Raw genomic sequence first — 16,506 nt, 5'->3', positions numbered from 1 at the left:
TCCCATGCCCCCGTCCATCACAATTCCTTCATTGGTTCCACTCTGAAAGCAATTCACTACGGATCATATCTCTCACCACACTGGCACAACTGTGCTGGTGAAAGTTGAGGGCCAAGTCAAGGCTATGCCCATCCCCCAGTCCCGCTCACATACTGCACAGGACAGGGAAACAACCATCCCATGAAGATAGTGCTCCCTCTCCTCACACAATGACCTAAGAGGTGTGTAAAACAATTTATAAAAATAGTAGTCGAACAACTGATAAAAATTATATTGGTTACACTGTTAACCATGGGGCTGCTGACATGTAGTAGTCCCTGGCCCCACTGCTGGCAACCCAATGGAGTTTAACAGTTAACAGGAACAGATAAGCATCAGCTTATTGGTTAACCGGTTAAAGTCTTATATCCCTAACTTGCAGAGGTTTACTCTCCCTTATTTTGTCTACATGAGAGAGCCATGATCTTGGTCTAAAATGGCACATTGTATGTAATCTCTTCTATTTGCGTTTTCGTTCTGTTGCAGTAATTACGTATTGAAATTTTGATAATTGCTAATATTATTTTAAAATAACTCATGCAACACCCTCTGAGATGCCATAGGAATGAGCAAAAGAGTGCATAAATGTACAACAGTTTATGTAGTTCCTTTAATTAAAACAAAAAACACCATCTGATGGACATTTTGCACTGCTTCTTTCTCCCACTGCTTAAAACTAAGCTCCAGCTCTATCACTTACTCACTGAACAGGACAATATCATCACAGGTAATTCTTACTATTTGTTACCAGTGTGTTAATGCAGCCTCATTTAAAATTATGCTCCACTGGGAAAAAATTAACTATATAAGCAATTATGCTTCTTCAACTCAAAATAATAATTTGGATAGAGTTAGTCAACTTATACAGCAACTGGGAGAATTAGTAAAACAATCCAAAGTTCTGTAAAAAGTTTAAAAGATATCATTTTAGTGTTTTGCTCAAGAAGGTAAAGGGAAAAACAAAACTGGCTAAAGCCAGACAAGTTGTTGGCAAGAGCTGAACAAGTTTCATCACATAGCTCAGAGTACACAGCTTTCCTGAACTACCTCTGCTATTCCAAATTTGAGCAGAAAAAAAAACTATATTGTAGTCTTGTGGAACACATCAATGTCCATTTGGCATTATGAGAAACGCCACCAAATTTATTTCTCCTTTAGATCCAGTTTTCAGACATAAAAACCTAACACTCTACCATACAATTTGCTCCTTCTTAGATTATAGAAATACAGGGCAGGAAGGCAACGCAGGAGCCCCCTGTCCTGATACAGGGCCAAATATAATTACATTATCCCTGACAGGTGTCTGTCCAACCTGTTCATAAAAACCTCCAGTGATGGGTATTCCACAAACACCCTTGAAAGCTCTGGGGCTTAACTATCCTTATAGTTAGAAAGTTTCTCCTAAATGTAAAACCTAAAATTTTCCTTGTTGCAGAGTAAGTCTATTACTTTTTGTCCTATCTTGAGAAGACATGCCACACAAGTAATCATTTTCCTCTTTATTACAGCCATTGACATTGCTAAAGACTTATCAAGCCACCATCATTGCACTGATCTGAAGACAGAACTAGTTTTCCAATGATGTGTCCTTTCAACGCTGACGGCAGAGCATAATGCATTTTACAAAGGATTATATGGACTGCACAGTGACAAAGTACTACGAACAGAAGAACGGCTAAACTAGGTCAGATCAATGGTCCATCTAGACAGTATCCCGCCTTCTGACAGTGTGGCCAATGCCAGATGCCCCAGAGGGAATGAACAGAACAGGGAATCATCAAGTGATCCCTTCCCTCTCACCCATTTCCAGCCTCTGACAAATATAGGCTAGGGACACCATTCCTACCCATCCTGTGTAATAAGCATTGATGGACCTAACCTCCATGAATTTAACTAGATCTTTTATATTTGTTAACGTCTTGGTCTTCATAACATCCTCTGACAAGGACTGTGTCTTGCATGAAGAAATAATTTTTATTTGTTTTAATTCTGCTACCTATTAATTTCATTTGGTGACCCCTAGTTTTTCATTAACCTAGATCTGATCTCTAGTTCTTACTGACTCCTAATATTTCCTTATTATCCTCCTATTAACCTCTCTGGGAAATTTTAATTTCATTTGCTCAATACATGGGTTAGGAAGTATTAAATCATAAATATCGGGTATAGGTTGAACCTCTCCAGTCTGGCACACACTCGTCTGGCAACATCCATGGTCTTGCATGATTTTAGTTAGCTAGATATCCATAACGAGTGTGACCAACTTTCCCACAGTTCAGCAATGGTCAGGTTTCAAAAGCGTCGGACTAGAGAAGATCAACATTTCAACACTGAAAGACTTGTAGAGTGAGCCATTTGAGATAAATATATGTAGGACGGTAAGCAAACAGATTAGCAAAATAGCTTTAGGAAATTTAGAAATAAAGTCTAATCTACAGATGGGCAAAAGTGGGTTGGTACAGATTCCAAACACTCAAATCAAGTTCAAGACTGGAGGAGAGTTTGAAAATGCGCTCCTTTTTAAAAAACTTCTCACCTAAGCCAGACATTTTCTTGCAAAAATGTTGTGGGCAACAATCACACGCAAAAAGGCTGGCAACAAGCCATTTCCTAACCCCTTGCAAAAAACCTAACGTTTAAGTTTTTAACGTACCACAGTTTCCTCCAGTCCTTTAAGATCTTCTCTTGCTTGTTCCCTTTTATCATTAAGCAATCTAAAAAGAGAGACCATTACGTAAGCCAAACAACAACAAACCAAAATCATCAAAATAAAAGAACATGAAACAGAATAGCATCAAAGTTTTCAGATGTGGGCAGAACAGCTGGGTCCACATTTGCCTGTTTATATGCATGCAGTTTGGGCAATTGCAAATCTACGCAGGGTTTTTCAGCTGAAATGATGGGACCACCACCTCCATTTAGACAGACATCTCTTGTAACTGTATTTGAAAATTTGATTTTCTAGATTTTCTGGAAAGTCTGAGAAAAACCCAAAAAAGCAACTAGGAGATTGTTAGTGGTAGACTGTTTTTACAGTACAAGCAGCCAAACTACAATCTTACACTGAAAATGCCTTGTTTATTGTATTTCCTTGCACAAGGTAACACAACTAGAACTCTGAAAAGCTTGTTTTGACACACACAAAAACAAAACAAAAAACAAATGATAACCAGTATGGGGTACCCTGTAATTTGTATGTTGATCTGGTTTATCAGGATGGTGTCTTCCATACGCATATTTTGGTGTAAATGCTTCTTTTCTTACTAAGAGACAATCTGGGATGGGTCAAGCAGGCAGGAAGTTGTTAAGGGACAACTCCTTAACTAGCTCTCACTTTGGCATGTTCTTGGACAACTTATAGAATTGGTTTGACCAGGATGGTTCAAAGCTGGCCAAGACTTGAAGTAACCTCTGGAAAAAGAACCTCCTACCAACTAATCCAGGTATGGCTTTAAAGGACTCTCTTGAGGGTGCGAAGAAGAAACCTGATAGATGCATTCGAACTCTACAGATATCTGAAGAAGCTAGGCTTGCCTCAGTTACCATGTATTATGGGATGATAATACATTAACTAAGATAGACATGTTTGCACATTGTTTTAAAATCCACTTTTCTCTAATGCTTTGATCCAGTTGTTAAGTAAAAATGCTGTGTTTCAAGAAGGCTGCTGGTCACCGTATTACTTATCCCTGAAACCACACTGGACCTGCCAAATGACAGTCCCTCTTCTGTGGTACCTAGATGGCTTTCCCCTTTCCCATCATATCTGAGCACCTCAGTCTTCAGCATATTTATCCTCACAACACCCTGGAAAGTAGGAAAGTGCTATTATCCACAATTTACAGATGGGCAAATGAGACAAGGTCGGCAAAGTGACTTGCCCAAGGTCACCTAAGAAGTCTGTTGGCTGTATGTCTCCAAGTGCTAGCCAGTATCCTAATCACTGTTCCTTCCTTCCCATCTAAGTGGCTGATATGGAAAGGGTAACAATTTAAGAACGGAAGAACTGTGTGCTTTCACCACCCCCAAGACAAATAAGGCCCATCACCTGAGCAGGTGCACTCAGAGATCAGAAAGGGACCAGAGGTGCAGCTAGTCTGTAATTATGACTACATACAGAGACAAAGCTCAAAGAGATCAGAGAAGGCCGCAAACTTACATGAGCTTTTCCAGTTTCATTTCTCTTTCCTGATCCTCTATTTTCAATTTATCATAATCAGAGCTCAGTTTCTCTTGTTCCAATTGCAGCTTCTGGTTCATACTGAAATGAGAAGGGGAGAAACCCATCCAGCTTGCTACAGACCATTGTCATAAAACACCTAGAGAAACCTTTACATCCAGAATAGTGTTACCCACAGAAAATGAACCTGCAGTTCCTTTGAGAGAATCTGGAATTTATACTAAACCATAAAGAATCCTTAACCAGAAAAGTGACCTTGATTTAAATTTTTGAGGGAACAGAATATACAAAACATCTCATCACTTCCCTCAACGTGCCTTTTATACCTCAATGGCACAATCTGTAATTAGTGACTCTGTTTTCACATTCCTCATTTCCTGTTATCATGCCTCATCCTTTTTAAAGATGGAATGGAAAATATGAGCATTACACTTGGATGAGACAATGTTAAAGAACTATTTCCAGAACCAAAAGTACAGCAGTAAGGAGCACAGTGTCCCATGCTGTATTTTACATCATCATGCTACTGAAAGACAATTCCAGTGCAGAATCATGCACTAGAAACACAGACTTGGCTTCAATGTGGTTTTGGGGTACTTCATTGTCCAATATATATTGAAACTGGTGATGCCAAGAAAAGATACCCAAAGTGCTGGAACAGGAAAGCAGCTGGAATTGACTTTCTAGAGGGAGTTTGAAGACCCAGAAAGGCCATGACAGGACGAGTCACCTTGACAGGTGTTCAAAGCCTTTATTTTTCCAATTTGTTCTCATCTACTCTTTCTATTATCTATGTGTCTTTAGGCATAACATTATTTATCCTTCTTCCTCCCCTCCACAATTCTTTTTATTGAAGTACATATATAAAAAGGAATACAGTTTAATCCCTAATATGCTATTCATTTTATCCCTGGACCTTCAAAATCAGTACAGAATAGCTATTAGGGTACCTGGTACATGCTAGTTTCTAAAGTCAGAATTCTAAGAGTTCTAGTGCTAGGAGAACTCTTGAGATACATAGATATAGAAGGAAGAACTATCTTACAATGCCATTAGAACAGTACAGAAAAGGGTTGAATGACAGGGAAACAGTAAGAAAACATACTCTCTGATTTCATCAATGATTTTCTGCTTCTCTTCAATCTCATCTCGTAGTCTGGACAGCTGTTTCTGGTGGGCTTCCCTGTGACTCTCCATCTGCTGCTCCAATGCATTCTAAGTTTAAAAAAAAAGGGTATTTCAATGGTTTATCTGCTTTTACTAATGCCTGTGAGTACATATGAGAAAAGTCAAATCTATGGTTTCAGATTTAAAATCCAAATCTCATTAGAACTTTCCTTAACATTGATTCATATAGATAGCAGTACCATCTACTGCACCAACTGCTTGATTCAGGACAATATATTTGGGTTTTGTTGCGAATCCAGGATTTCTCTTCCTCAGATACATGAAGATGCCAAGTGTATTTTACTAAGCATACCACAAGAATTACAGATGTTTCTGACATCTTCCATACCATTGTACCCATCTGTTTACCTGTTTGGGTTTTTTTTTAAACTACTGTATTTGTGCATCTAAGGGCAGGAGGTAAGAGGGAGGAAGAAGTTTTCCCATGACACTACTGCTGAACTCCTAGAGCTAGAAATACTTCAAATAATTGGGAAAGCTACATTTTTATTCTCTCTTTTTCGTTTGATGTTACATAGGACATGTTTCTTCACATCAAACATAGAATAATTCCGCATGACTATTTAAATTAATCATTAAACTTAGGTTTTAGAATCAGAGGTCAAAAATCTAAAAGATAATTTGCTACTCTTGTTAAACACAGGATTTCTCCCACACATGCACACAAATTATAATCCTCATCAGAAAAACATACCAGTTCTCTATGTTATTGGTTAATATTTCCTCCCCATATTCTACGTACAAACAGAAAGGCTTTATATTTCATTAGGCCATTTCTAGGGGGAGGTATTCAAAGTTCTTTCCAGATGACTGAGCAATTCCTTAAATATGATCTGGCCATTCATTATTAAATTCCAGTATAAAAATCATATTCATACAAAAGGCCTGATTTACCACTTAACTAGTTTACAACAATAGGTTTCTCTGGTATAAGCCTGATGTAATGCAGTGATGAATCAGGCTAATTTTTGTATGTGTAGGTCAGGGAACAATTTCCATTTTTTCATTTTTTTGAAGTTAGATCAACTTCTAAACCATTCTCCTCCAATGTTTTGTCTAGAATGTACTTTTGCCCCACCCCTACAACTTCAATTTTATTGCTTAACATTGTCAAGCTCTTCCCTTTCAAATCAGAAAAGTCACTCCTTTGTAGCATATGGGTTTCCTAATAGAAGTTTATGGCTCTCGTAGCCTATACAAGTTTATTAAAAATCAATGTGCATCACATGTGCATCTGAAAGCACAATTCAGTCTTAACTGTCAGTTTGACAAATGTTCTTGGTGAGGAACCATCTACAGTTGTGGCTGGAAATGCTACCTTCATTTCTTCTGCATCTTGAAGCAGGGTCAGATGTTCCTTCTCTTTATCCTTGAAGCTGACTTCATGCATTTTTTCTGTTCATAGTTAAAAAAAAAGTTAAGACTTAAAGAGAGACATACTCTGAGACCATTAAACACACACACACAAAGAGCCATACTGGGTCAGACCAGAGATCCATCTAGCCCAGAATTCCCAGCTTTTGGCAAACAAAGACTAGGGACACCATCCATGCCCATCCTGGCTGATAGCCATTGATGGACCTCACCTCCATGAACTAACCTCATTCTTTTTGCAACCCTATTACAATCTTGGGCTTCACAACATCCTCTGGAAGAGTTCCACAGGTTGACTGTGTGTTGTGTGAAAAAATACTTTTTTGTTTTGAACTTGACACCTATTAATTCTTGTGCTATGGGACAGAGTAAGTAATTTTTTCTTATTCACTTTCTCCACATCCATCATGATTTTACAGACCTCTATCATATCCCCTCTTACTCACCTCTTTTCTGAGCTGACAAGTTCCATGCATATTAATCCCTCCTCATATAGAAGATATTCCATACCCCTAACCATTTTGCTGCCCTTTTCTGGACATTTTCCATGTATCTTTTGAGATGAGGGGACATCTGCCTGCAGTATTCAAGATGTGAGCATACATGGATTTATATAAAACCAGTATGATACTTTCTACCTTTTCAACTGCCGCTGCAGATTGAGTGGATCTCATAACTACACAGTGACTCTAAAATCTCCATCCTGAATAGTAACAGCTAATTTTGACTCCATCATTTCATATGTATAGTTGGGATTATATATTGTCCAGTGCACATTGCTTTCCATTTATCAGCACTGAATTTCATCTGCCATTTTGTTGCTTAGTCACCAGTTTTGAGATTTCCTTTTGTAGCTCTTTGCACTCTGCTTGGAACTTAACCTTGAAAGGTTTTCTATCAATTGCAGATTTTGCCACCTCACTGTTTACCCCTTTTTTCAGATAATTTATGAAGATGTTGAATAGGACTGGTCCCAGATCAGTCTGTGGTGGGGAGGGGGCACTGGAGACATTACTAGTTACCTCTCTCCATTTTGAAAACTGGCCATTTATTCCTACCTTTTGCTTCCTATCTTTTAATCAGTCTAGGAAAGGGCTTTCCTTCTTATCTCATGACACCTACAACAGCTTTTTCTTTTCAGAAACCAAGAACTTCAGCACTCACTTCAGGAATCTCATAGATTTCCTATATCAAATACTTTTAACAAAATAAATGGGAATACATTCTCCACACTAACAGTCATCTGTTGGAAAAGACTCACATATGGCTAGGCAAGGGCTCTTTGTGAAGTGACTTGTGGATAACCCTTCCATCACCTTCTCCAATTACAGTATTATCGGATCATACCTCCATATACCTACAACTTCTCACATTCCCACCATCCTGTCTACTTGTGACCCTTCCCAATCTACTTAGCCCATAGTGACTCCCATCCTTTTCTTCTACCTTTTTCAAGGGATCAAAAGCATCAGAGGATCCAAACCATTTGCTGCTCCTGAAATCTGAAAAGGACCCCTGACAAGAAACACGGGGCAATGTTAATTGACAGGCGTATGGTGGAAATCAGAGCCCACGGTGGCAGTGTGTGCTACAGAGGCTTAAGGACATCCGAGAAAATTGCTCTTTCCATAAATTTAGCATAAGTTGTCAAATCCATAAAACAAAGCCCATATATTTGCAAGATGTAACCTAGCAGCTAGGAAAGCAGCATTTTCCCTGGGATCAAACAGGGAGCAGGATTGGCAACTGTAGCACAGGTGACTCACAGGGCTTGTATGGGTCAACAGCTAGGGAGATTATTCCAGTTGGACAGGACTCCAAGAATACTACAATACCACAGAGAGCCTGATGCTCCTTTCCCTGTAGCTATCAAGAATTTTTACTTACACTTCAGTATTAAGGCTGACTCATTCTTTTGAAAAAAATCAAGACTCATAAGTCCAGCGCGTGAGCTAGGCTGCTGTGGCTCAACTCTGAGTTTCAAAACAACCACTGTGTGTCCTGCAAGTCACTGAACTGTGTGGCACTGATTCAGTTGGACTGTTCTGTGACTGAATACTAAGCATGCAGGACAATTTTATAGGAGAATGGGGGATCGTTGTCCAGTTTGTACAATCCAGTCTTCCGTTAGCTATAGCCATGCAGCCTCTTCAGATTTTTTTGGGGGGGAAGGGGAGAGACTTGAAAGAGACCCAGAGTAATAGCTAGAATTAGGCAAGTGAATTAAAATACTGACTATCTACTCTGGTTCAGCCATGTCATCTTTCTTGCATTGGAAGGAGGGAATAGCAGGTGGGCAGGAACAACCGTTATTTGGAAGGAAAGTCACAACAAAGCGAAGAATCCCTAGAAGAGTTCCCAATGTGCCAGTTGGACAGAACTGGATTTTGTAGCCTGTAGAAGCCAAAAGTCTATGATAAGAAAAAACCCATAATTAATTATCCTGTTTCAAGTACAGTACCTTGAGCACGCAACTTGGCCAGCTCTTCACTAAGTGAGTCTTGTGACTCTTCTAAATGCCTTCTCTTCTGTTCCATATTCTGCATGTAGTCTGTAAGGGACTTAATCTTTGCTTCATGCTATAAAAAAAAATTAACAAAAGCAGATATAACTGGCATAGCTTATTATGTAGAAATTCAGGTGTCTCTTCCTGTAAAAACTGGGGATGTGTAAAAGCTCTCTGCATCTAGCATTACCTACAAGGAAGAAAAGCTGTGCAGGATCCAAGGTGGATGCAACACCAAAACAATCTTAATTCTCTGTGGCCTTTGGATAACACATGTGCAGCATGACCGGTATTTCCAGAATACAGCTAGTCCCCGACTTACGTACCAAACACTAGGTCGTAACTTGATCTGTTTGTACGTCAGATTACATTCACTTATGTACGGCCGCACTGTTCGTAAGTGCGGATTTCGTTCGTAACTCGGGGACCGGCTGTATAGGAGGTTGGTCGTAAATACGAACGGTCATAAATCAATGCGTTCGTAACTCGTGGACTGGCTGTACCACACGGAATGCAGATCCAGCTTGTTACTGAACAGTAGCAACATTTTAAAGTCAAATTTACTTAACATTAACTGAATAGCTTCCTGGGCATCTCAAGCTGTACTACTGGAAAGTCAAACATATTGGTCAACAGCAACACTGAATATTTGCTCCTTATTTTTTGTCAGCACGTCTTTCAACAAGAAAGGTCACTTTAATAAAAACAACACATTTTTAAGGTAAAAAGAACAAAATGTGTTTTATTTTTAAACAAGTTTTATTCCTAATTTCTGAGTTAGGAGGGATCTGGGTGGAGGCTCTTACAATTTTACTGAAATTATCTCATTTTAAAATTTTCTTCAGCATGGAGAACATTTTTAGATTTCTGTGTTCACATATTTCCACATTAAGCACAGAAGCCTGAGAGGTGCCAATACATCCTAACCTTAATGGGATGTATTGCCATTGAAGAGTATGAGGGTTATAGAAATCTACCACCAAGCAGGCATGATCTCATCCCTAAATTGACGTGTGTGTGGGGGGGTAGTTTCAAGGAGAAATAGGGTAAATCAGGGAGACTTCTGCCAAAATAAGAGGGGAGAAGGAGGGGAAGGAGGTGGAAAGAGGCATACTTGTGAGATGAGCAGCTGGCAGGCTGCAAGTTCTCTCTCACTGGCATTCATCTTTCTGTTGGAGTCGATCTGGGCACTCTCCAGCTGCTTGCTGCGGTTTACCAGAGATTTCACCTCAGATTTCATCTTACTTATGTACAGCCGTGCCATGGTGAACTCCTCCTCGATGACCCCATTCACATCTGCTAACTGAACACCCAAAAGATTACAATGCTCAATACAGGCTTATCAAAGAACACAACCAACCCAGAAAAATTTCTACCAGTAACCCAGCTGTCTAGAGATAGGAGATCTCAGTAACACACAGCCGAATTATTGGGTACACCTGCTTGGATTCTTTTCCCGATTTACATTCCATGAGATCATATCTATCAAACTCTCAAACTTCATTGATAAAAACATCACACAAAGACCAAAAGTTAAGTCTCATGCCCAGGTCATAACCACTGATCCAGTGATTCAACATTAAAAGTGGGAATAATTTAGAACATTTGTCTTAATTGTAGTGACAACGGTAGAAGAGCTTTCCTATGCTGCTGGAGAAGCCAGGAACCTCCCTTTCAAAAAGGGACATTATAAAGCACCCTAAATTATTAGTTTACATGGAAAGCTGTCTTGTTCTGTTCTCTTTAATATAATTTAATATACAATTACATATCCACCAGGGGTCGCTGTGACATCTAAAGCAAGATTCACTCTTGTGCCACTGGAGGAAAGAAAACAGTTTAAAAAAAAACTTCCAGATCAAATCATGTTAATTTGGACAGAACTCACTGGAGTTTTATATCAACCCTCAGAATACTAGATTACTAGTTATCTGTCAACCCAAAACAGATATGGCTTGACAGATTATTTAAATGTTAGTTATTTTGAGATTTCAACAAGTAGTTTTCCAGAATTATCCAATACTTTATATCAACTAATGCACTCAGAAACATTCAGAACTATGGAATCAAATGATAACAGCAGAATTCCAGAAGTTTATTAAGCAAGGAATTCCTCAGCAACACATCGATTTATTTTCTCTCTCTCACCCAAAAATGCCTTCTAGCAACTCTTAAATGAACAGTTCCAGACCCCAGGAAATAATGATGCAGGACATAAGAAACACACTGCCATAAGAAACATTAGTGGAAAGACAAGGGTAATGGCATTTGTAATAAGAGAGGAACTGAGCACTTGGAAAAGACTTCAGTGAGAGAGAGGCAGGTGCCCAACAACTCTCAGGATCAAGTCCAATAGGTACACTATGGACAGGGTATCCAGCTTCACTGACTTGTTTTCACCCCTGAGCTATGGGAAGAGTTTAAAAAGTAAAAGGACAGCTCTAGTATTCAAACTGAAGCAAGGAAGAGAAAGTTAGTACAATACAAACAAAAGAAAACATTAAATACTATTTGAAATAGTATTTGTCTCATGCAAACTTAACAGCACAGTCTAGCAACTAGATGTAACATCAGTTTCAGAAAAAAAAGTGACACAGTCAACAGTGTCAAGAGAATTTGTATATCACCTAAATTGCTTACTTCTCTGATGCAGTATTAACCAGTGACCATTAAAATACCATTTCCAACGGTTGGAATCAATGTTCCCTCTCATTTTTTTCCATCCACGTGCAGAATAAAATTAGTTACGTGCACCCAGAAATGTGCAGATGTGCACCACCAATAGAAATACATGCTGTCAGTTTGGGAGGCTATAGGCACTCTGCTAATCAGCTGGGCAGCATTGGACTGGGTGGCTGTTCAAGAACTGAGCTTACAGGGAAAATTGGTTGGAATTGGCTTTATCTATAGCAGAAGTGGGAACCTTGAAGAAATTGGCTAGCTCTCTGTATGCAGAGCATTCCAGTCAGCATTCAAATTTTGAAGCACTGAATGGCTGAAGATTTCAGGTATCTCCAGAAACATTTCTGCACCCAGGATTCTACTGTGTTAATGGCATTCACTAATTTTCCACTTAGGTTTCTTCTTCTGTGGAACAAAAATAAGTCTCCTCTCCACCATTAGTTATAGTCAGGCCTATCCTGCAGTAGTGCTGACATTTATGAGGTAATCAGCAAAATTCACCAATACTGGAAACTGACAAACTTCAGTTTCTCACCAATATTTCATTTCCTTGAAAATATGTGAAATTTTTAAAAATTCCAATGTTTAAATCTGTGGTGTCCAACAAGCCAGGCATTAGCCACATGTGGCTATCTGGCTGGTTAAGCATGACTAGTTGGCTTGAACAACTTGGCTATTTGGATAGTTGAGTGTGGATAGTTCACTACAGCAGTAGCCACTACAGTGACTACTGCTTCCGAACTGGATGGGTTTAAATGGTAAGCCATAATGTTTCCCTTCACATGACTGTCCTGATCTGTTAAATAGGTGATAATAGAAATCCTTTACTTCTCAATAACAGAGAGGGCTAATTACAGTAGATTATGCAAGCTGCAGGGTGGTTCTATAATTTAGAAAAACATCCTGTAAAACCACCAAATTTTAATTTGTAATCCAAGGAGGATTTAAATATCAGACTTTAGGGGTGAAAGGTTGGTGCTGTAAATATCCATACCACCCACCTTTACCATTACATTTTTTTAAAGCAATATAATATCTGGTTTACCGTTTTAACATCATTGGTACCAATGATTCCTCCAATCTCTCCCAGATCTTTAAGCAGTAAGTTCAAGATCTCTGTAGCTCTCTTTTTTTGATGATTACTGAGTTCCTGCAACTGACCCAACTCTCGTTGAGTGACTGTCAAAGCACTCTGGAAAAGATGAGAGATGGGAGATGAGATTACAACCCTTGATATAAAAAAGGATCTTTAGTTCAGAAAACTCAGTTCATATTGTAAGCAGAACAAATACATACAAGTTAGTTTTTTCTATTTCAACATCCAAAAAGTTGTCTTTAGATGGTTTGTTTTCATGTTTCCCCTTCCACAGAGGTACAATTATGACCTCAGATTTCATTTTCCCTTCTCTTCTTTCAGTACTATTCCATGGGTACAGGTTGTTCAATGATGGCTTTCAGGCTCAAGATCATTTTATTCATCCTTTTGCAGAATTCACCTAGCATCTGACATCCAAGCCACATAAACACACCAACATCTACATCTTTCTAGTGTCTGTACAATAAAGCCTTCTATCTAGCTGCCTGTACTCATCACCAGAGTCCTCAGCAGACAGACAGTATGTCTTAAATACCAGAACATGAAAATTGCCTTCTCAGGTTAAAAATGTTACCAACAAGAAATCAGTATTGTTGGTATCAGTTAAAAGTAATGGAAATGAGAACCTGACAATGACCTACAAAGGCATGACTCACCAGAGTCTATCCCGTTTAACATTTTGGGTATTTAAACCAAATCTGGATTTGAAGCTCTTGTAGATTGTACCTAGGATATGGTAGGAGATGTAGTTTGATCACATCCAGGAAGCGAAGGTGTGTGTGTGTGTTATAGGAGAAGAGAATGAGCAAATATATCATTTTCTTGCAAATATTTACACTCTCACATTAGTTCCAATGCCTATGTTTTCTCTACTGCAGCCAGAGAGGTCACACAAAAGCAGTATTTATGTTGCAGTCAGGTGAGGCTTGTCAAGACGCAGATTATTCCAATCTCCTTGAAGGGAGAAGGATGAAGGAGGAATTTTTTTTAAAACCATCTTAGCAGTTTTAGAGAAGATCCACCCTTCTAACTGGGAAAATTTCAGCTTAAGCCAACATGCCCATGCTAGCTCCAGTCACACTAGAGCCCTAAAAATAGAGTCTAGCTATGGCAACATGAGTGGTGGGAAAGGTTTACTGCCCTGAGTACTTGTCTTGCATGGGGATAGGACTACATACAGGCAGCTGGCTCATCCTAGTCTCCTGACACTGTGGCTATACTCTATTCTTAGAACACAAGTACCTCAATCACAGCAGGCATGGGCCTGTCTCCATTAGCTGGAATTTACACTGCCAGCCTGAAGCTTAGATATACCTTTAGCAATATACCCTGAGACAGTGTAGTGAGAAAGCAGATCTACATACCATAATATTAGAAGTATGAAAGGGGGAAATTAACAGCTGCTGCGAAGAATGGGTCATAAACAGTGATATTACTATCATGCTTTGCGCCTAAAAATTACCATTATTTTTAAGTGTTATATGGAAGCAGAGACATCAAAAGCCAGCATCTGCCAACAATTACCACACAGTTGTATCCAAATCTACTACAATTTTATTCAAGATAAGCATAAAAGAGGTAACTGTTGACAAATGTTGGCCTTCAGATGGCTTCTATAATTCAGTTTTATCAACAAAAGCCAGTAATATGCTTGACTAGGCTATTAACTAAAAGATTTATAAATTGATGCAGACGTATACATTTATAACTGGGATGCCCCAAAAACGTTTACATCTTCCTAAAAATAAAAAAAGTCCTTTTAAGAACGAAAAACTGCATGTAAAAGCAGGCGTGAGATACAGGAATAACCAGCAATGCTCCTACTGTTTTCTGTGCCAGTTCATCCACCAGCTGTTCATTGGCTCGGGTCTTGTCCTCCACTTCTTGTGATTTCTGGTCATAATTGACAGCTAATTCCTCCAGAGCTTGAAGAACCTCTTTCACCTCATCTTTCGCAGCTTCATTTTCAATTTGAAGACGAGTCAGTTCCTCTTGGATCTTCTCATAATCTCTTCTTGTGGAAGCCAAAAGCTGGATAGTAGAGACCACAAGTAGGTAATTATTCTCCATGAACTAATTCAATTTTCCCACAAGATTCAGAAAGAAAAAAACCACTTATTTTGAACAATTTCATAGCTTCAAATGCTTTTTCCACCCTGAGTGCTGTCCTAAGAACCAAAATGAAAAGACTTCAAGCCCAAGTGTGACAACTTTGAAGTGAACCGCATAAAAGTAGTTTGGGGCATCTTGTGGCATTTTGTTGCAAGGCATATTTTAAACAGTAAAAAACGTGATAATCATTTTAACTTTAATTGAAAGAAACTGTAGACAGACTTCTTTTTAAAATTGCTCCTATTAGCAGAGATCAACTTAAAATAAGTTGAGCAAACTGTTGATTAATGAAGAGAACACAGGTTTAGCACTACAACAGTGAGGCCGACAGTGGGCACCTGTGCAAGAGGGAGACTGGGGCTAACCTCCCCCAGGCAGCCCTCAGTGCTACCCAGAGTGTGCGGAGTGAGTCTCCAGTGGCAATTTAAAGGGCTCGAGGCTCCAGCTGCTGCTGCTTCCTTTTGAATTGCTGTACCTTAGGGCAGTTGCTTTCCCTCACCTTCCTTCCAGTTAGCAGGCCTAATGAGTAAGAATCCAGAGGGAAGCAGGAGATGAGCTAGAACAGTGGTTCCCAATCTTGTTTATAACCATGGACCAGCAAATCCATTCAAAAATGTTTGGTGGACCTATAACATTTTATTTGCATATATGTATCTTCCTTATGCAAATGAATGGGCACATAAAATTTTACCTGTCTGCCTCCCCACAACCTAGCCCCTTGTTCCCCGGTGCCTAACATCCTTTGACCCCCACCTTACACCCCATGCCCTTTGACCCTTTTACTTCTGACCGCTACAGCCCATGCCAACACCCCTTTACCCTTTGACTCCACCCCACCCCTGCACTCCCCAGAATGAGGCTGGCCCTTTTAGGGATCGTGGCCCTTTTAGGGATTGTGGCAGTTACTGCCACATGGGCAGGGGAAGTGACTATTGGCAGTGCACCCCCTCGCTCCCCAAGTATGTCCCCATGAGCAGAGGTGGGGAGGGAGCACGGAACCCTGGCTGGGCCACATCTTACCGGGGTGGGAGGGGGGGAAGAGGGAGGCAGGTGTCTCCTGCTGCTGCCTCAGCCCCAGCACTGCTGCCTGGCAAAATCAGACACAACGGAAACATCCAGCTTAAGCTCTGGCAGCCACCAGTTTGCGGACCAGTGGTTGGGAACCACTGAGCTAGAATACAGGAGACTCCCAAGTAATTAAACATCCCAAAGGAGAGTGATGCAAATAGCCCAAGAAATAAAAGGTAAGAAAAGAGGCCAGAACCCAGGAGTAGAGAAATAAAACAAATGGGGAACTAGTGTAAAGAAGTGAGATTTAGATTCTAAATT

The 16,506-nt window shown here is 39.7% G+C and overlaps 1 protein-coding gene across 2 annotated transcripts in view; it reads right to left on the bottom strand.

Annotated features, from left to right (window-relative positions):
• Positions 1–16,506, bottom strand: part of KIF5C (kinesin family member 5C) — a 135,437-nt gene that overhangs the window by 26,199 nt on the left and 92,732 nt on the right. For both annotated transcript variants that reach the window (XM_075933349.2, XM_075933348.2), the window contains exons 14-21: positions 14,890–15,096; positions 13,015–13,161; positions 10,402–10,590; positions 9,243–9,360; positions 6,726–6,802; positions 5,325–5,434; positions 4,199–4,300; positions 2,693–2,753 (exon numbers count right to left, since the gene is read on the bottom strand). In XM_075933349.2, the coding sequence (XP_075789464.1) occupies positions 2,693–2,753; positions 4,199–4,300; positions 5,325–5,434; positions 6,726–6,802; positions 9,243–9,360; positions 10,402–10,590; positions 13,015–13,161; positions 14,890–15,096 (1,011 nt within the window). The remainder of the gene's footprint in view (positions 1–2,692; positions 2,754–4,198; positions 4,301–5,324; positions 5,435–6,725; positions 6,803–9,242; positions 9,361–10,401; positions 10,591–13,014; positions 13,162–14,889; positions 15,097–16,506) is intronic.

The sequence above is a fragment of the Pelodiscus sinensis genome, chromosome 7 (assembly GCF_052426305.1).
Source record: "Pelodiscus sinensis isolate ZL-2025 chromosome 7, ASM5242630v1, whole genome shotgun sequence".
NCBI classification, from domain to species: Eukaryota; Metazoa; Chordata; order Testudines; family Trionychidae; genus Pelodiscus; species Pelodiscus sinensis.
Note: the sequence above shows the minus strand (reverse complement) of the source record. Positions and strands in the feature narration are given on the sequence as shown.